This window comes from Pinus tabuliformis, chromosome 8, assembly GCF_031772625.1.
Source record: "Pinus tabuliformis cultivar Carrire ecotype Pingquan chromosome 8, CPIR1, whole genome shotgun sequence".
Classification (NCBI taxonomy): domain Eukaryota; kingdom Viridiplantae; phylum Streptophyta; class Pinopsida; order Pinales; family Pinaceae; genus Pinus; species Pinus tabuliformis.
Window position 1 is genome coordinate 1,054,136,329 of NC_142294.1, and position 24,691 is coordinate 1,054,161,019.

A 24,691-nucleotide genomic window follows, 5' to 3' on the forward strand; every position below is an offset into this window, starting at 1 on the left:
AACTGTTTAGAATCTGCCCAAACCCTTTCTGGGTATTGGAGATCTCATGTGCCTTAGCATCTCCACCAAATTTCATGGCTAGAGCACATCCGATGCTACCCCAAATCAACACTCCCTCTCTGACCTCTGCGCTGCTGCAACACTCCCTGCATCTATCACCGTTGCACACCTCTCTATGCCATCCTGCACTGGTGCAACACTCCCGTTCCTCTCACACTATTGCAGCCTGCTAGCCTCGCGCTATCCTGGGAATCTTGCACTGTAGCTCTCTTTGTTGCTCCATCCTCATCCATCTCTACCGACATCTGCCAGTCCTGCTACTCCTCTTCGGTGCTCCCATAGCCAGGTATAATCCAAGAGGTTGGGTACCTCGAGGATCCTGCCCCTCATCTTTTGTAGTCCTCTTGACTACAACTCAATGTCTCCCCACTTTAGCTCAATTGGTGTGTGTGTTGTCATGGCATAATCATTGTCTGTCTCCACTTCCTTCTCTGCCCTTCCTAGCGCTACCTTGGTCTCAGAAGCCTCTCCTTTGCTCTTCTTCCTTGGACACTGGGTCGTGTAATGACCCAACTCCTCACAGTGGAAGCATTTGACCTTGGAGAGGTCCTTCTTCTTCTGCTTTTCTTGCTTACCCTCAAATGCCAGGGCAACATCCACCTCCTCCTTGTTGATTTTGATCCCCTTGCTGCTGCTTCTCGTCTTGGTCACCCTCCTGATCTCTTCTTGGCGAAGAGCCGCCCACATTTCCCCCCAATCTGGAAGGGTCGCCCTGCCTAGTATGCTCTAGACAAATACCTCCCAGTCTTCTGACACTGCATTCAGGGCTGTTCTCACCATCAACTCTAGATCTGGTGTGGTCCCTATGGAAGTCAATTGATCTCGGATCTCCTTCAATCGACCGAGGAAGGTGTCGATCTGTTCTCCCTTCTGCATCTGTTATGACCACAGTTGATTTTCTAGGAGCATCTTCCTCTGCGCGGAAGTATGTTGATACAACTTGGTCAGGGCCTCCCACATCTCCCGTGCTGTATTCTTCTCGGCAATATGTGGTACTATATGATCGTTGACCTCGTTATACTCTTGGCCCTCGCCATTGCTTCCTTATACCTGTTAGCTGGGTCAACTGGGACCGCTATTGTCTTCAAGGCGAAGTGCTTGACACAATTTCTGCCAAGTACGGATAAGATTCTGGCCTTCCAGACTACGAAGTTTGAGGTTCCGTCCAGTCTGTCCTGGTCTCTTACTCCGTGTAGTGCCATTCCGCTGCTCTTCTACTTCCCTCTTGGAAGTTCTCGATGTGACTCCCTCTGAGCCTCGATTTCCCTCTTGGAAATCCTTCTGCCGATGTCGAGATGCCCCCTACTCTGATCGTCTGTGCAACCGCACCACTGATCCGGATTTCTCAGCTAGAAACCCTCGGTAGCAACTCCCTCCTCTTTGGCCTTGCTCTGTTAGGTATTGTTTTCTTCTACTTCCCTCTTGGAAGTTCTCGATGTGACTCCCTCTGAGCCTCGATTTACCTCTTGGAAATCCTTCTGCCGATGTCGAGATGCCCCCTACTCTGATCGTCTGTGCAACCGCACCACTGATCCGGATTTCTCAGCTAGAAACCCTCGGTAGCAACTCCCTCCTCTTTGGCCTTGCCCTGTTAGGTATTGTTTTGACAACAATACCCCACCAGCTCCACTCTGCAACTTATCCACAGCCTCTTAAACCCCAGCAACCTGAAGGTGGGAGCTCCTAGGCTCTACGCAGTCCCAGCACTGGCAAACTAGCTCCCTAAGCCAACTGCGTTAGCCATCCTAGCCTCTGCATGGCTCTATGTGAGCCTGTCTTTGCCTCCCTTAGCCTCTGCGCAGCCTCTTTTTGGCCCGAAATTGATGACGCAAGCACTGCATCACCCCTTCCTTGCTATTTTGTTGCTAGAAACAACTTCTGTCACTCGGGACAACTGTTTTCTGCTGCTGCTGCTCTGCTCCGCTGATGTCCTCAGTTCTCCTATGATCTGCAACCACGCTCTGATACCATGTTCAAGTTTCTATGTCTAACAGTTAGAAACCCTCCATGTACTTTCTGATTTATTCCTTCATATTTGTTCTGATTAATTAACAAGTTGTTTACCATGTAAATACTGAAAATAAACACAAGTACATGCTCAACACATTACACATCATCAACTGAAGGAAACGGAAACAAGCACACAAATGACACCATTATTTTTGGACTAATGTCCCTTGAAAAACCCAATGCGGGAAAACCGGTGTAACTATTTGAGGGTTTGATTTATTAAGCAGTTTCAAAATACAATCTTTGTGCCAAATCCGGCTCACCCAACAGAGAAAACTCTTGGCAGTAGTACCTCTCCTTCGGAGACAAATGCTTTGGTTGAAACCCCAGATAAACACTCTGACAACTCCTCAGCTCCAATCTGCTCCATGAAAAACCCCAACGTTAGCCTCTAGGGACTGCGTCAGCGTCTTTTGCCCTTTGCGTCAGCTTTCCCGATAGTTCCGGCAGTTCCAGCAATTCCTGACAGTTCCAGTGTCTGCCCTCTGCGTCGGCTTTCCCGGTAGTTCCCGACAGTTCCGGCTTCTGCCCTTTGCGTCAGCTTTCTCAGCAGTTCCCGACAGTTTCGGCTTTTGCCTTTTGCATCAACTTTCCCGATAGTTTCCGACAGTTCCGACTTCTGCCCTTTGCGTCAGCTTTCTCGGCTGTTCCAGCAGTTCCCGACAGTTCCGACTGTTCCCGGCAATTCCGGCTTCTACCCTCTGCGTTAGCTTTCCCAGCGGTTCCGACAGTTCCCGGCAATTCCGACTGTTCCTGGCAGTTTCGACTTCTGCCCTCTGCGTCAGCTTTCCCGGCTGTTGCGCTGATCCTCCCGGCACTATCTTTGCCTTGCTGCTTCTGTATTCACTTCCCCTCAGCTGCAACTCCAGATCACTCTCTCAGCTTTTCAGCAAATCCAGCCCCAAAAAGTCGAAATCTTGATCTCTTGGTGTGTTCTCCAAGTGACCCCCAAGCCTCCTCTTATACTTTTCTCGTTGACAAATCAACGGCCGAGATCAAGTCCCTAATCAACGGCTAAGATTAGATCTGGCTTGATCCATGACTTTTAGACCATTCTAACACAGTTTTATATTAATTCACATTAATATCCATTAAAAATATTAATTATTTTAATATCTTCCAAATTGTTTAGAATCTGCCCAAACTCTTTTTGGGTATTGGAGATCTCATGTGTTATAGATCTGACCCAGAAATATATGATAATAGAAATAAACCCAAGAAATAACAAGATCTGAATATAGAAATGCTTCACTTTATTAATCAAACCCTTAAGGTAGGGCAACATCATATATTCACTCCTTAAGGAATGAGAGCACTTCACAACCATGGGTCATTACCATGGTTCCTTCAATACTATCCATCTAATACAATGGGCTTATTACATTATTGCTAACTACTTGTGGTCCCTTACATGATACGGGTTAACCACTTTATTTATTACTATGGACCATCCCATTATTACATTATTCCCTTGGGTACCTCCCTCTGTACCCCATACTACCCCACCTAGGTATACTACATTCCACCCCCCTTAAACATGTTTCGTCCCCGAAACATAAGAAGAATACAAATAATAAGATCTACTCAAAAAAGTAGTCCATTGGTACCATGCATGTGCATCTAGCGATCCAAGATAAAGGCGAACCCTCGATCTAGCTGGTGCCTCGCTCGCTTGAGATGGAAGTTGACCCTAGCGGATTTTTTGTGTTGATGTGTTGTGGGTGGATCGTCGCCCCTTGCTATCTGTCATGCGGGGGTTGTTGTCCTTGTTGTTGATTCGTTGCCATCTTGTAGGTTGTTTTCTTGCAGGGTGATATGGGTGGTGATATGTTGAAGTTTTAACCAACAATGTATCTTTCTTTAATAAACCACTTAATGGAGAATTAGTGGTATCTGGTATATGTTGTGGCGTCTGTTGATTCCTCATTTGATGTATCCTTACTTCATTCTCCTTGGACTCTACCTGTTTTTCTCGTACCTGGTTTGATGTTTGTGTTTGGTTGTTGACCATCAAGGGCTCATCATCTGATGTGTTAGTCCCTAGAACATCTTCTGTTTCAGCCTCCGTGGACTCTACCTGTTTATTGATGGAAATATCTTGTATTGTAATTTTTTTTCTTTTTATACCAGAGCTTCAGGAATTTCTTCTGCACATTAATATTGGTAGTACCCACAGATTCTATCGAAGGGCATCCCAAAACAACATTCATGTTATCCATGTCTGAAGTATAAAAATCACAATGCAACACATACTTATCCATAGAAAGCTTCAAATCTTTATAAACTTGAACATCATCATTATTAACATGTGCGTTTTCAATGTGTTTTGCTAGAACCTGCAATTTTTTTGCCAAATTAACATTGATAACATTATGCTTGCAGCTAGGATTTATAGACACAATGATCTTCTCTTTCTGAATACATCCATGAACCTGCGATAAGGAGATACTAGTAGAAAACAACCTCTTACATGTCTCATTCTCCTGTTTTCTAGCATGAGACCATTTGCCTAAAAGGATTTTTTCAAATTCTTCATCTAAAAGGTTGTACAACTTCTTGCTCTCAACTGATCTAAACCATTTGGCAGTCTCATCTTCCATATTAGTCCCTATGAAAAATTTCCAATGTTTTGTCCATAATGACAATTGTTTTTCTATGAATTCTTCAATAGTAGGACCATTATCTTTTCCTGTAAAATATAGAACCATGAAGAGGGTTTTGAAAACAAATCGCTTACTTGGCGAAAATTTGAAATGGCCATAATTCAATCAATAAGGCTTAGAATCCCTATTATGACTTGTTTTCGGAAATAGAACAACTATTTTGCATCTTCCCATGTGATAGAAATCCTGATCTAGGCATTGGAATTTCAGATTCGCGCTGCAACTGTCCCGCCGTCACAAAAATTTCTGGAAAAAGAGCTGATTTTAAATCAGCGATATTTCCCTCATCCAGACTTCGATTCGACTGATTTTTTTTTTGAAATTGGATATTTTTTCGCAAAGAACCCAACTCTGCAATTAGATTCTGCAAATGTTGACCCAACACATACAGATCTGATCTGCAAACTCACTGCCCAGAGAAATGTCTGCAACATCGCTGATTTTTAAATCAACGATATCTCCCTCATCCGGACTCCGATTCGGCCGATTTTTTTTTTCAAATTGGGTATTTTTTCGCAAACAACCTAGATCTGCAATTAGATTCTGCAAAATTTGCACCAGAACGTACAGATCTGATCTGCAAACTCACTGCCCCAAAAAGTTCTTGCAAAAAAAAAAAATCTCCGCTTTGCCCAAGAAAGTGCTCTGATACCACTTGTTATAGATCTGACCCAGAAATATATGATAATAGAAATAAACCCAAGAAATAACAAGATCTGAATATAGAAATGCTTCACTTTATTAATCACACCCTTAAGGTAGGGCAACACCATACATTTACTCCTTAAGGAAGGAGAACACTCTACAAGCCATATGCTTGTTCATACAATAATCCTTGATATCCCTCAATGGGGAGTCTCTAGCCTCTATATAGACCTCATACATAAAATACCATGGGTCATTACCATGGTTCCCTCAATACCATCTATCTAATACCACGGGCTTATTACATTATTGCTAACTACTTGTGGTCCCTTACATGATACGGGTTAACCACTTTATTTATTACTATGGCCCATCCCATTATTATATTTTTCCCTTGGGTACCTCCCTTTGTACCCCATTCTAAGCCCCTAGGTATACTACATCAAGTGCCTTAGCCTCTCCACCAAATTTCGTGGTTAGAGCACATCCGATGTTACCCCAAATCAATAGCCCACCAAAGACTGGCGGAACTTGGCCAATGCATGCATAATGGCCAGCATCTCCTTGTAATATATGGAATATGACAGCTCATGTGGTAGGAGCTTCTGGCTCTCAAAAGCTATGGGGTGCCCTTCCTGTGATAATACGGATCCAACTCCTACCCCTGATGCATCACACTCCACCGTGAACGGTTGGGAAAAATCTGGGAGTGCCAAAATAGGGCAACTGCTCATCACCTCCTTGAGGCGATCGCAGGCGAACTGTGCTCCCTCAGTCCATGCGAAGGCCCCTTTCTTGGTCAAGTCGGTCAAGGGTGCTTCCAGCTGTGAAAACCCTTTGACAAACTTCCTGTAGTAAGTGCAAATGCCTAAGAAGCCTCTCAGCGTAGTCACGTCTCAGGGTATTGGCCAATCCCGGATGGCCCGGATCTTATCCTCATGAACCTTCACCCCGTCTGCTCCAACAATATGCCCGAGATAAAGCATCTCCGTCAATCCAAACTCGCATTTGGAGAGCTTGGGATAAAATTGCTGCTCCTCCAGAATGTGCAATACTTCCTCCAAATGTTGGAGGTGCTCCTCCCACATCTGGCTATAGATCAGGATGTCATCAAAAAATACTAGCACAAACCTCCTCAGCTGCCCCCGAAGATATGATTCATGCAAGACTGAAATGTGACGGGAGTGTTGGTCAGCCCAAATGGCATGACCAGAAAGTCAAAGTGCCCATAGTGGCACCAGAATGTTGTCTTCGAGATGTCCTAATCCCGAACTCTGATTTGGTGGCACCCCGAACGCAGATGGATCTTAGAGAAGTACTTGGCTCCTCTAAGCTCATCCATTAGCTCATCCATCAGCTCATCAATGCGGGGAATGGGGTATCGGTTCTTAAGGGTCTTCTTGTTAAGGGCTCTGTGGTCGATACACATCCTGAGGGTCTCATCCTTCTTCTTCACCAGCACTACAGAAGAAGCGAAAGGACTGGAACTAGGCCTGATGTGGCCCAAAGCAAGCAACTTCTGAATATCCTTCTCTATCTTGTCCTTATAGGCTTTGGGGTGCCTGTAAGGAGTAGTGATGATTGCTTGTATACCCAGCTCCAGCTCAATGGTGTGCTCAAACCCTCTATTTGGTGGCTGCCCTGGTGGAATGTCCCCAAACACTGTTGCGTACTTGTCCAATAGAGCTTGTATGTCTGCTGGTGGTTACTGTGCCTGTCCCCCAACCTCTGAGATCCTCAACTCGACTGCCCATGCAATGTCCCTATGTCGAAGATCTGCCTCCATCATGTGGGCCAAAATGTTTTGAGGTGGATAAGACTGCATGCCTCTCAAGACCACCAGTTTTCCATCTGGCCCCATGAACTCCATCTCAGGTTTCCTCCAATCTGTCGTGACTCGCCCAAGGGAATACAACCACTGGACACCCATCACCACGTTGGTGTTTGGCACATCGACCACAAAGAAGTGGTTCGTCATCTAGTAGTTTCCCATAACTACTGTCAAGGAGGGCACGTATCTGGTACACTAGATGGTACACTGAATGGTACAGTCACCTGGCACTGGGACGGAGAACCCCTCAAACTCTGTAGTGGTGAGGCCCCTCCTCTGGACCAGTTGTGCATCTATGAAGTTGTGGGTAGCCCCAATGCCTACTAGTACCGACACCCTCTGTCCCTATACCGTACCTCTGATCTAGAGTGTTAAAAACTTAGGAATCCCATATAGAGAAGCAAGGACTCCCCTTGATGAGGCAAGAGATGCCCCTCCCTGTGGAGGTGGTGGTGGTGGTGGCTCTCTGTCCCCCGAACTCTCTCCATTTGTCCCACCACAATCCTGCTCCACCTCGTCCTCCTGGTCATTGTCAAAAAAGACCTCAATGTAATGTGCTCTACCCGTTGTGCACCTATGGCTTGGTGCCCAGGGCTCTTTGCATGTGAAGCATAGCTTCCTCCTCCGGAGGTTCTTCCGTGTCTCCTCATCTAGATGCTCCCTCCCCTATGTGGTCCTCGGTGGTGGGGGTCTAGTTTCATGCCCCTTCTGTGGGAAAGGGGTCTGCGTAGGGAATGTCGCTCTGGTCTTGGGGATGGCCCCTTGCAAATCTTTGGTGCACACCACTGCGTCCTGCAGCGTGGAGGGTCTACGTGACTTCACCAGTCCACGCAGAGGCTCAAGCAAACCCTTAATGAAGGTGTATACCCTCCTGGCCTCAGACAGATTCGTGACCATCACTGACACGCAAAAAATCAGAAAAGTACTGCTCTGGGTTGCCTGTTTGGCGTAGTTGTGTTAGCTCCCTGAAAGATGCTTTCGGATCCCTCTGATCAAATCGCTCCACCACCCTCTCGGTGAAGTACTCATACGAAACTATCTGGGCATGCCCAAAGTGGTTAGGTCGTGAAACCACCAGCCATGGGCTTCCCCCTCCAAGTGCAGCGCTGCCATCTTAATGGCATCCTACTCCGTCATCCGGTTGAGTTGAAAGTATGTGTCCATCTTTTTAACCCAAGCCCTGGTTGTGCAATTGGTAGTGCCGCCATCAAACGTAGGGAAGTACATCCTCCCTATAGTTCTCTGCAGCTCATAGTTTTGGGTCCCTTGTCCTCCGTACCCCTTGTTCCTCTCACTCTGCTTGAGCTTGCAGTAATCTCTGAAGGAGAGGGCTTCTTTGAAATCTTCGTCCATCCCCTGCCACTCTCTGAAGTAATCCCCCATCTGGGGAGTGTCTTCCTCCCTTGCTGGTTCGATTTGTGCTATTGGCACAAAAGAGGGTAGTGTAGCCCTAGTGGGCACACTCACTGAAGGGTGATGCATTGCTGGTGAGGGATGATCGAAAGGCTGAGAAGCCCCGAAAGTTTCTCCACACAAAAACCCTCTAGGTGTGGCTCTGTCTCGGCTCTGTGATTTGATCTCCTCCAGCATGTCTTTCTGCCCCTTGGCCAAGTCACTCAAAGCCCTCAAGAGGCTATCGAAAGCCATCTCCTCCCTGCTCTTAGGCTCTATCATTTCCTCCTCTCCGGCCACTGTTTTCAAGCTTTCCTCCGTGTCTAGTGTAATTTCCAGCTCCCTTTCTCTGCTCCTGTACCTCTGCCTCCAGTAAGTCATGTTCTCCCGGTCTTCTCCTCTCATATGAAACCAACCCCACAGGTGAGCCAAGAATTAGGTTCTGATACCACTCTAATGTTCCTAAACATGAATTTAAGTGATATTCCAAATAAATAAACAGTGCAGCAGTACAAAATTAAAAACATGCTTCAAACACCCATGAAACACTGTAAAACTGGAACCGCTGAGCCATATATTACGAAATATTAGAGCATGAGTACAATATATAAATAAAATGGTGCACATGGGCTTGTCTCAAGGACAAGCTGGACCAAACCCAGGTGACGGAATAACTGAAATGATGGCTATTTAGTTGCTGCACCACTCTCCACTGCGTTGTCTTAGTAAACTGCTGATCTGCTGATTTCGACCTGTTGGAATGTGCCCAAAATCCACCCAGAAAATGATTTATTTTCAGCCTTAGACTCTTTGGACAAAACCCAGAAAAACCCAGAAGGGAATTTCTCTGATTTTCACTCTGGATTTTCGACCTACTTGCTGCCAAATTCGATTTGCAGGAAACAACTGGCAAATCCACCTAGAAACACCCCTCAAATGTTGCTTTCACCTGTGATAGTTGATTCCTTGCTCCTCAGATGATCCTTGGCCCGGATCACTGCTCTCCTAAGCCCCACAAAATTGCTGCGATAGGCCACTGCATGCAGTCCCTATGCCCAGAAATGCATACTGCTGTAACTAGTGATTGGTTGGCTGCAAAACTCTAAGAAAATGTCCTCAGTCCTCTACCTTTCTTGCTCCTAGAACCCCCAACAAGCTAGGGACCTCCTGGCTGTCTCAATCCTCTTCCGCGTATTTCTGGCTGCCCAGAAAACACGCTATCTCCTCCTCTATGTGGTTGGGTGAACTATAAATCGATGCTGCAACTCCTGTAATCTCTATGGAACTGCATCCCTAGGGCGGGCACGAATAGTCCCCCGAAGTAGAGGTTGAATCCTCCCTGCAGAAGACTTGTGTCTAAACAACCAATAGACTCGCTAAGTAGCAGAGCGTACAAGGTAAGTTTGTTTGTCAAATGATCAGAATGCTGCAAAATGAGAGTTCCTTTTTCTTTTATCACTTTGGGCCCCCTTAGCCTCTTATGGGCCCCTCCTTCCACTAGTTCGAATTCCCTCCAACGCATTCCTTGGCCAATTCGAATTATGCATGTGGGTGGCCCCCACATTCCACTAGCTGCCATAAATAAAGTCGAATTGCCTGCAGTTCCTAAGTTTTGCGTGTGGGGTCCTTCAAAGCCAAAAATGATGCCAAAATTGTGTAGCTGCACCCCGTGACTAATTCATTTGAGAAGGGACATGACATGGGATGTTTCATTGTGAATGCTTGGTTCAGGACTCTGTCATTGGCTCAGGAACCTTCCTTTTTGCATGATGCACTGTGCTTTTCCCTAATCCTCTCTGGGCCCAGGTAGGTGATCTTGTAACTTTCTTCTCTGCTAGGATTATGACCCGCTCTCTCTGGGTCATACATTGCCTTACGCAGGGGCAATTTTTGTTTTTTTTTTGGTCTTGTTACCACTCAAACCAACAGGGGACCTAAACAGGGTTCCATAGAGGGCAACTGCTAGGTCAAGGGCAACGGTGGAGGCCTAGCTCACTGTCACCGCAACTAAGTCTCCTTGCTCTTTACGGACTTTCACCGATAGGAGGAGTCCCGATAGTGTAGGGATCACTTTGTAAAGTAGATGTCAATGGATAGGTGAGAAGTGGCACTGAAAACCCTTTCCCAAGGATGGAGTGAGAAATGGAACTTGCTTGCTCTTTAAGCAAGGGACTTGGTCCACTAGGGGTAAGGGGTGAGGATTGGAGGGTTGAGGGAGAAAGAATAGGCTTATAAAGGAGTTTCTCAATCCCTATAATCCTTGGAAACTTGGATTCCCAAATGGCCTTTGACAAATAGTCTTTTATTGAGAAGTGGGACCACATGAGGCCAAGCGGAACCAACCTAGGTTCGGGGATGGAATACAGCAACCAATGTTGTTCCTATCCTGGACAAGGTGAGGGGAAAGGACCAAACAAGAATATTCACGTTAGAAAGTTGAATTGATCCTACTAAGGTCTAGCCTTGGGGATACCTAGAAAGTCAACTTCATCCAATGTAGATAGTAAGAAGAGAAAAGCGACTTTCAAGCATTTATACTTTAAAACAAATGATGCAAGCTTCTCAAGATAAATAATCTCTAGGACATTTCATTCATATAACATTGGCCCATACATATAATAATTAAAACATAGCTCAATTCCACATTACAATAATGCAACAACTAGCCCTAATTTTAGCAGTATGCAACAAGAATAACAACGACAAAAAGCACTTACAAAGTTATAGATTATATCCAACCAACAATTCATTTGCATAATAAAACTCCAAGATAAGAGAAATAACCCAAACCCATACATCAAAATTCATCCATCTCCCAAAAAGTGCAAAAATTCTCTATGAGTAGAGAGATCCCAAGTCACGTGATGATACAAATGAATGTATCTAACATCAATAGATAGCCTCCTAATGAGTTTGAATTAGCCTATGGGCCCCTAATGATAAAATAATGTGCAAATAATAATCCCTGATGGTGACAAACCCACCTTACTAGCTCATAATGTAAAAATAAGCCTCACAAGGGGCCAAATAATGATGTTTGCATGTTGTAGGGCCCTCCAAAGGCTCAATAACATCATGAAGTGCCATATTGAGGAATAAATTCCTCGGAATATGATGGACAAGGGGGTGGCCCCTTGTTCTCCAAATGTAAACTTGTGGTGCTCTCAGTGGGTTTGAGGGCACATCAATGACCCCATGGGTCTCCATATGAATCAGAGATGTCTATAGATCCTCTGCAATGGTCCAGGTGGTGGAATGAATGCTGCCATGACATCGTACAAGTGCTGGGACACTTGCCAAGAGTGTGGGGCTCCTGTGGGGGCCTGTTGGGCATAATGTACCAATCATGTCACCATCATCCCAAAATTGGATTGCTAGTAGTTTCTGAACAGCCATGAAGATCTGTGGAGTGTTGTCTACTGTTGTAGAGCTCCATGGCTCTCTATGCACAACCTACATGTGCCAATGTTGATCTTTGGGGGTCAAGATCCCATATAGGGAAGCCAAACCCAAATGGAAACCACCTGCAATCTTTTATAAGATTCAATGCGTCCCTTAGGTTTCTAGTACAATTAGTCATCAAAATAATCGAGTAAAGGAGCTTACAAACCATGGATAACAAAGTGGGCACTTCATAATGGCATGCCCTTCCATAGTGGGCTTTGGCATGTGCTAGTGTCTCCAAACTCCAAAAGGGTTTAGCCTAGGACTTTATTAGGTGGTTTCAACCCTTAGAGGGGATAGTATGTCCAAGGTACACTCTTCTAATGGGGGTGGCAAGTGACAAATAGGTGAGATGGAGTAGGGAATGAGAGGGGTAGCCTTGGGTCACATAATGGGGCATAGGGGTAGCTAGATAAGGGGAAGCCCGCACTTGGGTACATAATGTATAGGAGGGAGCAGTGGTGGTATATGAGGTGCCCCGACCTTGATTTTTCCACCCTTCTTTATATGCCTTTTTCCCTTTTATGAATTTTCTTTAATTAACAGTTCGAGGCTCAAACGACAAGGGCATGATGTGTATAATATAATAGTGATTACCCCTTTTGGGGTAGGACGATTCATCGCCCTCTAGGGGTTGGGACAATCATGCGTTCCTGAATGATAGAGGAGGCTCATCTAGGGCCTATGGAACTAGGGTGATGACCATGGATGGGGTAGAGCTCATGTGTCGTCTTTTGCCCATGTGCTAATTATTTTTGTCCCGGCCATCTTTTGCATTTTGTGGTACAATTTCCTGTTAAATGTGGCCAATTATGCTTTTTCTTCTTTTTTTAGTTGCTTCGACCTCCGAGGCATCATTCTAGGATTGACCCAAGGTGGGGGCAAAACGGATAGGGAGGCCAACCCTATGTGGACCCAGAATGGGAATGTGGACCCAGGTGGGAGAAATGATGAATAAGGGTATAGTGAGTGGAAAGGGAGTAGTTTGTGCGGGTAAAGGAGCGGGACCCCGCACCCAAAGTCGGGTTTCCCAAGTAGTACCGCTCTAGAACCAAATGGCCAATAAGGAGATTCCACGAGACTAAGATCCAAGGTTAACAACCAAAAGAGATCAAGGAGACGAGTACAAACTAAGCCCACTCTTTTTGCCAAATCCCCCCATCAATCCATACCTAGAATTATCCATGATAAGTAAACCCAATACTCCATTACCAAATGACAAGACATACCTTTAGATTCGGGAGGCCCACCTTCAAACATACGATCAATACAAGTGGGCGAGGAACCACATGGTTGGCTCAGGTGGCAGAGAAATGGCACAACGAGCTAGTAGTAGCATCAAGGTGTTGTTGGCTGCTCGCTGAGGCTCATCATGAAGAAAAAATTCTCTTTGGGATATCACCCACAAAGTGGTGGGTAACATCTGGCTCCAACTAGGACGTGATCTCTCTCGAAGTGGATGAAGCTGCTTGAATGGGAGGTCACGAGAACTCCAACAATCTCTTGGTCACCATAGACCTGTTATCTACACATGTCAAAGATCAAAACCACGAGGCAACATGTTTTTCACGGTGTCTGATGATCACCCATGCTTAATGTTAGCCCATAAACCAACAAGAAATAAAATATGCAATTTTTTTTAGCCTAAATGCAATTTAATCTATCATGAGAAACATCATATGCAGTTAGTTCTAATGCAAAAATCATCATGCAATGCATCTTACCCTAAAATGCATATGACGAAGCTATTACTAAGTGTAATCATAAAGCCAATGCAACCAACACATTATCATATCACTATACATATGCCTGCCAATATGAATACTCATGTAGCAAATGCCAAAGCGAATGGAAACCCAAACACATGGAGGATGTTGTGGGTGGGGGGTGCGAGAATATGATGCCCACACATGGATAATTATGTGAGAAGAGGTGAGAGAAGGATGTGATCTAGTCCATGAGATCTTCTCTTGCAACCAAAATATAGAGATGTCAACAACCAAGCTCATAAACTTTTGATGGATGGCAACCTCTGGCATATCACTTCCACCATTGTCCTTATTATTTACGTCATGGCTTATGGCCTTTATTGGGTTATGATTAGTGGGAAAGGGAGGCCAACAAGATGGAGGAACACCAGTAGGTTGCACATGATGATTACATTGGAGAGGGGAGACTATGGAGTGATCAAAACCCTGAGGGTGCGTCCAAGGATGAAAAGTATAATCGACGAAGGGCTTTTCCTTGACACTATACTCAGGCAGGGGGAAGGGCTCACAGTTACTTGACATCATATGACTAGGGGTGAGGAAATCACTTGACGAAGACTCAAGATGATGACCAATAGGAAAAAGGGAGAAAGAAATATTGCATTCAACGGGTTGTGCTTTCCCAACATCATAATCTAAAGGCTCAAGTGATTTGAACATAGAATCATACTCAAGAGAAGTGGGAGCCCTATCAATGTCCTTAGTACCAAAGATTATGTCTCTTCTAAAAGGAAAAATTGATCACTTCCAACTGCTCCTCTTTATGCAAAGGAAAATGAAGATTCTCCTTCCCAAGGGTATCAATGGGTATGTCATCATAAGTAGTGCCTGAGGGGAAAGGAAGATCAATCTCATCCTCATCCTCCTTGTTGGTGTCATAAATGGGAGCACAATCAAATTGAGGACCAACAGTTTCCCATTTCTCTTTTTCAATGTGGAAATAGTCTTCAATGTCATATTCCAAGGGGCTAATGGGATCATGTCTCTCAAAGTTTTCAAAAGAGGTTTCATCAGGAGTAATATCCTTGAGAAAGGTAAGGTTGGTCTCAACTTCACTTTCCATGGACTCATCCTTCCCAACAAGTGTTCTCAAAATCATTCTTTTCATCATGTGGACCCAAGGAGGACTCATCTTCCCATTCATCACTTAGATTATCAAGGTCTTGATGATGCTCGATGAAGCCTTCCTCTTGAATACTCAATGCGGGGCATACTTGAAAATGCCTAAGAAAGCCATCAATGAACTCCTCAATAGATGAGATGCTCCTAGGTTCATGATTTTGCAACCATGAGTTATGACCATAGAGAGAACTAAAGAATAACAACATAAGGACATCCTGGTGGACCACTCTCTCCTTTGAAGTATGTGCATTAAATCTTTCCACATGGTCAATTGCGGAGCTTGGGTCACCATCAATCACTAGCATCCCCACATAGCATCCTTCCTATGACATGATTAGGATGTCCATGAATGCTAGCAATGTCCAAAGCGGGAAATTTATGAAAGAATGATAGCCTATTTGAGGTATACATGAAACATATGTAAGAGTTGCCAGGGTGAAATTAAAGATGCCTAAAAAAATGCTTGCTTCACCCTACAAGCATCGACCTTAAAGTTCAATGAAGAACTAGGCTTCATTCTTCCAATGGAGTCGCCAATAATGATATGTCAATATGTCGTACGAGGAACAAAACACACGTCTCGTGTCCTCGACAACGACGCCATAAATGTTACCACTCAAACTAGCAGGGGACCTAAAATGGGTTCCTAAGAGGGCAACTGCTAAGTCAAGCGCAACAGTGGAGGCTTAGCCCATTGTCACCACAACTAAGTCTCCCTGCTCTTTACGAACTTTCGCCGATTGGAGGAGTCCCGGTAGTGTAGGGATCACCTTGTAAAGTAGATGTCAATGGATAGGTGAGAAGTGATCCTGAAAACCCTTTCCCAAGGATGGAGTGAAAAATGGAACTTGCTTGGTCTTTAAGCAAGGGACTTGGTCCACTAGGGGTAAGGGGTGAGAATTGGAGGGTTGAGGGAGAAAGAATAGGTTTATAAAGGAGTTTCTCAATCCATATAATCCTTGGAAAGTTGGACTCCCAAATGGTCTTTGACAAATAGTCTTTATTGAGAAGTGGGACCACACGATACCAAGCGGACCTAGACCTGGTTCGGGGATGGAATATAGTAACCAATGATGTTCCTATCCTAGACAAGGTGAGGGGAAAGGACCAAACAAGAATATTCACTTCAAAAGGTTGAATTGATCCTACTAAGGTCTAGCCTTGGTGATACCCAGGCAAAATTCCTTCCTAGAGCTAGGGCTTGGGATTCCCGTAGATTCCACCGTCAGAATGGCCTCAAATTTGGAGGAGAGGGAGGGGACCCACCAGCGCAGTAGCCTAGAGGAGATCAAAATTTTTCCTTGGCCCAATTGCCAGGAAATTGATGCCCTAGATGACCTAATGGGGTTAGACTCTGGAAAAAAGGGAAAAATGGTGAAAAGAAGGTTAATATGATCACCCTTTTTATGGAACCAATGCCTAATTCACTTGGGGATATGGAGTCAAGGATGATAATGAGTAAGAACTTGGATTCTTGATCAAGGAGGCCGAGAAAGTCAACTTCGTCCAATGTAGATAGCAAGAAAAGAAAAGCGACTTTCAAGCATTTATACTTTAAAACAAATGATGCAAGCTTCTCGAGATAAATAATCTCTAGGACATTTCATTCATATAACATTGGCCCATACATTTAATAAGTAAAACATAGATTAATTCCACATTACAATAATGCAGCAACTAGCCCTAATTTTAGCAGTATGCAACAACAAGAATAACAACGATAAAAATCACTTACAACGTTATAGATTATATCCAACCAGCAATTTGTTTGCATAACAAAGCTCCAAGATAAGAGAAATAACCCAAATCCATACATCAAAATTCATCCATCTCCCAAAAATATCCTCCAAGGAAAAAGTGTGAAAATTCTCTATGAGTAAAGAGATCCCAAGTCAAGTGATGATACAAATGAATGTATCTAACATCAATATATAGCATCCTAAGGAGTTTGAATTAGCCTATGGGCCTCTAATGATAAAATAATGTGCAAATAATAATCCCTAATGGTGACAAGCCCACCATACTAGCTCATAATGTAAAAACAAGCCTCACAAGGAGCCAAATAATGATGTATGCATGTCGCAGGGCCCTCCAAAGGTTCAATAACATCCTGAAGTGCCATATTGAGGAATAAATTCCTCGGAATATGATGGACAAGGGGTGGCCCATCGTTCTCCAAGTAGTAGACCTGTGGTGCTCTTAGTGGGTCTAAGGGCACATCAATGACCCCATGGGTCTCCATATGAATCAAAGATGTCTATAGATCCTTTACAATGGTCCAGGTGGTGGAATGAATGTTGCCATTGCATCGTACACGTGTTGGGACACTTTCCAAGAGTGTGGGGATCCTGTGGGGGCCTGCTGGGCATATTATACCAATACCGTCACCATCGTCCCAAAAATGGATCGCTAGTAGTCTCTAAACATCCATGAAGATTTGTGGAGTGTTGTCTGTTGCTGTGGAGGCCCATGGCTCTCTATGCACACCCTACATGTGCCCATGTGGACCACTGGGTCAGGATCCCATATAGGGAAGCCAAACTCAAATGGAAACCACCTGCAATCCTGCATAAGATCCAATGCATCCCCTAGGCTTCCAATACAATTAGTCATTAAAATAATCGGGTAAAAGAGCTTACAAACCATGGATAATAAAGTGGGCACTTCGTAATGGCATGCCTTTCCATAGTGGGCTTTAGCATGTGCTAGTGTCTCCAAACTCCAAAGGGGATTAACCAAGGACCATATTAGCTGGTTTCAGCCATTAGAGGGGTTAGTATGTCCAAGGTACACCCTTCTAACGGGGGTGGAAAGTGACAAATAAGTGAGATGGAATAGGGAATGAGAGGGGTAGCCCTGGGCCACATAATGGGGCATAGGGGTAGCTAGATAAGGGGAAGCCCACACTTGGGTACATAATGTATAGGAGGGAGCAGTCGTGGTACATGAGGTGCCTCAACCTTTATTTTTCCACCCTTCTTTATATGCCTTTTGCCTTTTATGAATTTTCTTTATATTGCTCGGGGCTCAAAGGACAAGAGCATGATGTGTACAATATAGCAGTGATTACCCCTTTTGAGGTAGGGCGGTTCATTGCCTTCCAGGGGTTGGGACAACCATGGGTTCTTGAATGATAGAGGAAGCTCATCTAGGGCCTATGGAACCAGGGTGATGGCCATGGATGGGGTAGAGTGTTGATTTTTGTGTAGCTTGGAAGGTACTCCAAGCCCTAGTGTTCGAGGGTTGGAGGTCAAAGAGCCACAAGTAGGCTTGTGGGCTTGAGGTCCAAGCTTGGGGGTTTTGCACCCATTGTGATTTGGGCCAAAACCATGATGAAGATACGACATGTGATGGATGAGGATGATAATGCTCGACGATACGATTCCAATGCAACGAGAACCATCTGAATCCGAGTTGTTGTTAGAGAGAAATGAATTTTTGGAGTTGGCTAATTAATTATTGGCTACCAAGTAATGTAGGCTTGGTGTAGACAAAGTCCAATAGAAGGGTCTCTTCATCAATTCATTGAGCCCTTGTATGTGTATAAATACAAGGGATTGTTTTAGAGCATCCATTGGTGTGACATTCCTCCAAGGAAGAGCTCTGAAATTCGGATGCCCTAGCTGTAGCAAGAGAGAGTCAAGACAGCATGTAGACAAGTCTGTTTGGAGGCCAAGAAGCAACATAGAAGAGGACTGTTTGCAGGGTTGATTTGTGGATTGTCTTAGGGCTATCAAGACAAGTCCGAGTTGTTGTTCAAGGGCTGAGTTGTTGGGCAATGAAGGTTGAAGAGCTAGAGGTACAAAGCGTTGAAGAAAAAGGTGTGTTTGGGCATGCGTAGGGACTGTCTCATGATTTAGTGTTGTAGTGCTAGGCTACAGGCCTTAGCACACAACAAGAGCTGAGTAGAGGGTTGTGAAGGTGGACTAGCCCCTCAAGAAGGCAACGTGGACAAAGAGGAGGCTTCCCAAGGAATGTCACAACCCTATGAGGGTTGGTTTGTGGACTATCATAAGGGTTTAGGGATGTAGCATGTGCCCTAACCAGGCCTGTCATAAACGCAGAAGCAAACATCAGTTCAACAGTGTTTTGGAGGGGTGTTGGATCCTAGTTTAGGATCAGATTTGGATTAGTTAAGGGCATCCCGTGGAAGTCAAGGAGGAGGGGCAGATCTGGTGATTAGATACCCTACACTAGTGACAAATTCCACAGTGATTGAGCAGCAGACTTGCAACAGAAGATTGTTGTGCATTGGGTCAAAGTGTTGACCATTGCTTGGGTCAGTTTGTGGGCTGCTTGTAGGAGGCCTTAGGAGTTGTTTGGAGGAGCCCACGTGGATAGTTGGGAGGCCTACCAAGCAGCCAAGGTGACAACAGGCACATCAGATCGGAAGGCAAGAGGACAGCAACAAGGTGTGTTGCAGATGGACCCGTGTATGATGGATTGATGGTGTCCTAGGCAAGGACACATTGATGTGCCTAGATTTGTGCAATAGCTCTTCTATTGCAGAATTGGAGGGTGGATTGGAGAAGTTTGTGGGCAACCATGTGTAAGGGTCTCCCAAGTGTGGCGATGCCCTAACTAGGTGCAGATGCTACAATGTAGACTTGGTCTCTCGTGGATTGTTGGAGGGTAGCGTGAGAGAAGACCAAGTGTGGACAAGATTGGGCACTTATGGGCTGCTGGAGGATAGTGTGATAGTGTCCAAGTTGGATCCCGGTGAGCAACACCTTGATGGACAAAGGTAGTTGTGAGAGAGGCAGTTGTTGAGCTCAAGGGTTGACGAACCAGAGGAGCAGTTGTGGAGCCCGAGACTTGTGTGTGGAGAAGGACTTCTACAACAGATGATGGGCAATCCTCCTAGCCCGTGTTCATTGTGGGAGATGGACATCTTGCAGTGATAGGTGGTAGCCCTCCGTGCCCTATGTTGGTCTTCATCGGAGCAACGCAGGAAGACCATAGTGGGTTGAAGTCCTTGAGTAGTTGAGGAGTAGTAGTGGGCAGATTGAGAGTTGTTCACAAGTGGAGTTGTGAACAACTCGATAGGAGTCTCAATGTGTTGTGGCCTTGATGGACGAAGTCACAACTAGAGAGCAGATTGGATAGCCGAGATTCAGTGGGCAGATGAACTTGGAGCATCGATAGAGGCAGGAGCTGTAGATCGAGGGCCGCAGTACCGGGCAGGTATAGGGTATGCCCAAGGCAGCTGTGAGGAGCTCTACATCAACTAGATGGTCAGAGTATCTTGTTGAGGGTAGATTGGTTGTCGATGGACTGACACCAAGCCCAAGTTTTGTATCTTGTACTGAGGGCCATTATCCCTAGTACGGGATGTACTAAGGGACATTGTCAACCATCAAATCACCTAGGTCACCACATACATAGTCATCCACATGGCCTTCCAATCTTAAAGTGGTATTGTCCAAGAAAAAATATAGGGTACCTTCTGGGAGGTGATAGGTAGCACCAAATATAACATGTACAATAAAAAAATGCTCTAGATTTGCAAGTGGTATCTAGGAAGTCCATGGGTGTCATCTTGCATGGTGTCATGAAATGGCGTTGGAACACGCCATACAATATATATGATGTAACAAGGCCAACCCATTGATGATGGTATATGTATAGATAAGAGAATTGAACTAGTTGACCTCGGTGTGTTGCCTACAGTTACAACCCCTATAGAGGAGCTAGAGATCAAGGGCATAAGTCCTTGGAAAGCCTCTTGACCAAGGATCTAGACAATGCAGATAGCATGTATATCATCTTTCTTGTCATTGGCATTTCCATTGATCAATGGTCTAGTACTTTTTTGAATGTTTGAATCTTGATGTAGCGTCTTTTGAGTTTTAATTTATTGGCACATTATTTGTATTTTAAATTCTGAGCACATATAACAAATTGACACTATAATATAAATTAAAATTTTCAAGTTCTTGTCTATTGTGAAATTAGAATCTTGATGGAGTTTATTATTTGATCAAATTATCATTGATTCATATGTTTTTAACATTCTAGCTTTTTAAAATTCAGTGTGCGTAGATAAAAAATGCACCCTTGAACTCCAAAAAACCCTGATTTTGTAAATGGTGTCCTCATACACCCGCCTGCAAACAGATCTACAAACCGTGGCAACTTAGACCAAAAAGTATCTCTATTGAATTAATTTCATTGAGAATAAAATGTATAAAGTAAAGATGCCTTCAAAATCCTGCACATTGGTTGAGACAGTAATTAAGTAACCAAAAGCAAACAGCAATCAAGTACTAGTTGGCAGGATGAGACTAGAGATTCCAATTTGCTAATGGCCCCATCATTTTTTGAGGCCTGAATTCTTTAATTTGGTTTTAAACTTTTAAGTGAGAAGCTAGATTTCTTTACCAGTAGGCATTGCTATAGCTATTCAGCTTGCTGTGAAAACATTTTCTTCTTGCTCAACAATTAAAAATCTCAAGGTTATCTTTCTTTGGTTTGAAAAACTGATTTTTGAACTTTAAAATGTTAATAAACAATGTTTTATCTGTCCTTGGAATGACAATGGAGTTGGTTTTGGCATCTTGATGAGCATTCTGAACTGAATCAATTATGTGGCAATATTGTGTAACAGGTTTTTCAGATAGTATATGCTTGATGTCTCAAAGATGGAGAAAAGAAGACAAATCACTGTCACAGTCCAAGCCGTACAGTATTCAGATGTCCAATATTACTGGGACTACAGCACATGAGCTTGATTTGAGGATGGAAAATGTGCTGCAAAGCACAGGATGTCAACATGATGCAAGGTTTTTGGAAAAAGAGGTCATGACAGAAGAGGAAGCTGATAGAAGGTGCTATATAGCAATTTTCACCACTGCAAGCTTGCCCTGGATGACTGGTACTGCTGTCAACCCTCTATTCCGTGCTGCTTATCTTGCAAAGAATGGGAAAAGAAAGATTACTCTGTTGGTTCCCTGGCTATCAAAAAAGGATCAAGAACTGGTCTACCCAAATCAGATGAGCTTTGAATCTCCAACAGAACAGGAAAACTATGTTCGGAAGTGGCTTGAAGCAAGAGTTGGGTTCAAGCCAGAATTCAAAATTTCGTTTTATCCTGGGAAGGTAGAATTGGCTGCTGTGAATCTTTTTCTTAACTTCAACAGTGATTGTGTTGCAATGGAAAGAGAAATGGCCATGAAATGAAGTAAACATCATCTGGGATTGAATAACCAAAACATAGAATTCTTGCTTTTGATAACGATGTTCCCCTTTTCTCTTATTTCATGATTTGTGATAGAAAAAGAATATTTTCATCTTAATTGTGTCACTACTCTTATTTTCACCAAGTCTTTTTTTCCCAAATCTGCCTCAACAATCGTGACTTGTACACTGCATATTCTTTGCTTGATACTTGTAATTTATCTACTTGAGAATTTCCTGCGTGTCTGCTGCTGATGACCATATGCTTGAATTGGTGTGTAGGTATGCTTTCTTTCATATTGAGTCTGGATTTATCTGATCGTAATTTTTTTGTTGGATCCCTGAAGATATAAAGCAATGCATTTTTACTTTTCCAAGCCAAATGTATATTGTTTTGTAAGAAATTTTTGCTGAACCTGTCTCTGGTAGCAGGTTCTCTTGAAGTTCTTTGAACAGAAAGAGGTATCTTGTAAGATATTTGAAATTAAGGACATGGAGCTTATTTATCTAGAAAAAGAGATATTTAGCAATCACTTGTTTAGAAAAAACTTGAAAACATAACTTTGCAAAGTCATATGACTTCAAAAACTATATTTGTAGAGAGAAAATATCAAGTGGCATGAGATCTTAGAACAGCAAGAGTCAAATGGTTACAATTTTTCAAAATAACATAACATAGCATTCCTCAAGAGCTGTGTTAGATTTCCTTAAAACTGAGTAAATTCATTCACAATTTTCGAAGTGTAAAAACCAAAAATACAAATAACTGTGTTCTGGAAATTTAAATCACAAATACACTGAGTTTTGTAACTTGACATGCACAGCAGAAAATAAATCAGAAGACAAACACATCAACGCATAGAACACAAGATATACCCAGGAAACCCCAACTCCGAGAAAAACCTGCAATGCTATGCGTCTTTTATTTTCTTTTTCAGCAAAGGAATTTTTTTCAAGAATTACAACAAGGGAGAAAGTTGCCTTCTACCACAAGAAAGCACCCGACCACCCACCAAATAGATCGATCCCCTTTCCTGTGCACTTGATCTACAAAACCTCTACGAACATCAGCTAATCTGCCTACACGTGCGGGCACAAGTCTCCTCTTTTGTGTGCATATGTGAATAGAAAGACTGTGTTGGGGCTGTAAGAGCTCGGCCCTCGTTCGATTTCTTCTGCTCGTATGCTAAGTCACTGCGATCTGCTGAAACCCTCGGCTCTTCCTTCACTGATCTGATACACACTGTTTGTGCTCAATTGACTTGCCACTAACTTGCTTTATCTCCTCTTATAATTTTGATCTCAATTCTAATCTCCCTCTCAATGGCTAAGATTAAATTGTGATGAAGGGCTAAGATTAAATTATAAGTTAACTAAGAATTTTTAATTTTTCTAAAGTCTAACTTTAGGAAATAGTTAAATAATTAATATTCTGCTAAAGTTATTGTCTTGTGGGTTCTTCTGCTAGCCTTAGCACCTAGGCAAGAAAACCCTTACTTCTCTACTCCAATCTACATTCCCTCTTAGAGAGGAAGGTGTTTTGCACTACTCCCAACTTCTCTCCAAGGTAAACAAATCTGATCCCTAGCAAAACCTTGATCAGAATGTCTGTTGGTTGCTCCTATGTTGGTACGTACTGGAGACAAATTATACCTCTCTAAAGAATATCTCTGATGTGGTGATAATGTATGTCAATGTGCTTAAAGCGATCATGAAACACTGGATTTTCAGAGAGCTTAATGCAACTTTCATTGCCACAGTGGATCACAGTGGGCTCCAAATTTGTCCTGAACAAACCCACGAGAAGCTTCCCCAACCAAATAGCTTCTCACCCCGCCAAGCTGGCAGCGATGAACTCTGCCTCAGTTGAGCTCAATCCAACTAATATATGTTTTTGGCTAAACCAAGAAATAGTTGTTGATCCTACACTGAATGTGCATCCCGATGTGCTCTTCCTGTTTGTGGAGCTCCCTGCCCAATCTGCATCAGTGAAGCCCTCGAGCCTCATCTCATCAACCTGTCTATACCACAGTCCATGCTCTACTATCCCCCTGAGATATTGCAACACATGCTTAGCAACAACCCAACGCACTCTGGTAGGCTCTACCAAAAGCAAGCTCAAAGAGTTGATGATTGCAAAATATATGTTTTGCCATGTGTTAACCAAATACATTAGTGACCCAATCAACTAGCGGTAAAGTGTGGGATCTACTTGCTCTGATCTGGATACATCCACCTTCCTTTAGTTTGTGACTAGAGGTGTGGTCATAGGCTTGCAATTCTACATGTGAAATCTATGCAGAATCTGCAGGGCGTACTTGCCCTGTCCCACGAAGATCTCCCCATCACCCTGCGAAACCTCCAACTCAAGGATTTAGAGCATCAACCCCATATCCTTCATCTCAAACTTGCTTGCAAGATCTCTCTTGCACTCCTGGATGAACTTATCTGCACCTGTCAAAATAAGATCGTCCACATATAGAACCAGAATAAGCGGCTCACCTCCAACAACAATGTAGTAGAGGTTGGGGTTTGCTTCACTCTTGGTGAAGCCAAATCCCTGAAGGTAATTGTCTATT

At 43.8% G+C, this 24,691-nt stretch overlaps 1 protein-coding gene across 3 annotated transcripts in view; it reads left to right on the top strand.

The window, feature by feature from the left end:
* DGD2 (digalactosyl diacylglycerol deficient 2) overlaps positions 1-24,691 on the top strand; it is a 227,703-nt gene that overhangs the window by 38,423 nt on the left and 164,589 nt on the right. For all 3 annotated transcript variants that reach the window (XM_089373268.1, XM_089373269.1, XM_089373267.1), the window contains one exon: positions 21,544-22,034. In XM_089373268.1, the coding sequence (XP_089229394.1) occupies positions 21,567-22,034 (468 nt within the window). In that variant the 5' untranslated portion in view covers positions 21,544-21,566. The remainder of the gene's footprint in view (positions 1-21,543; positions 22,035-24,691) is intronic.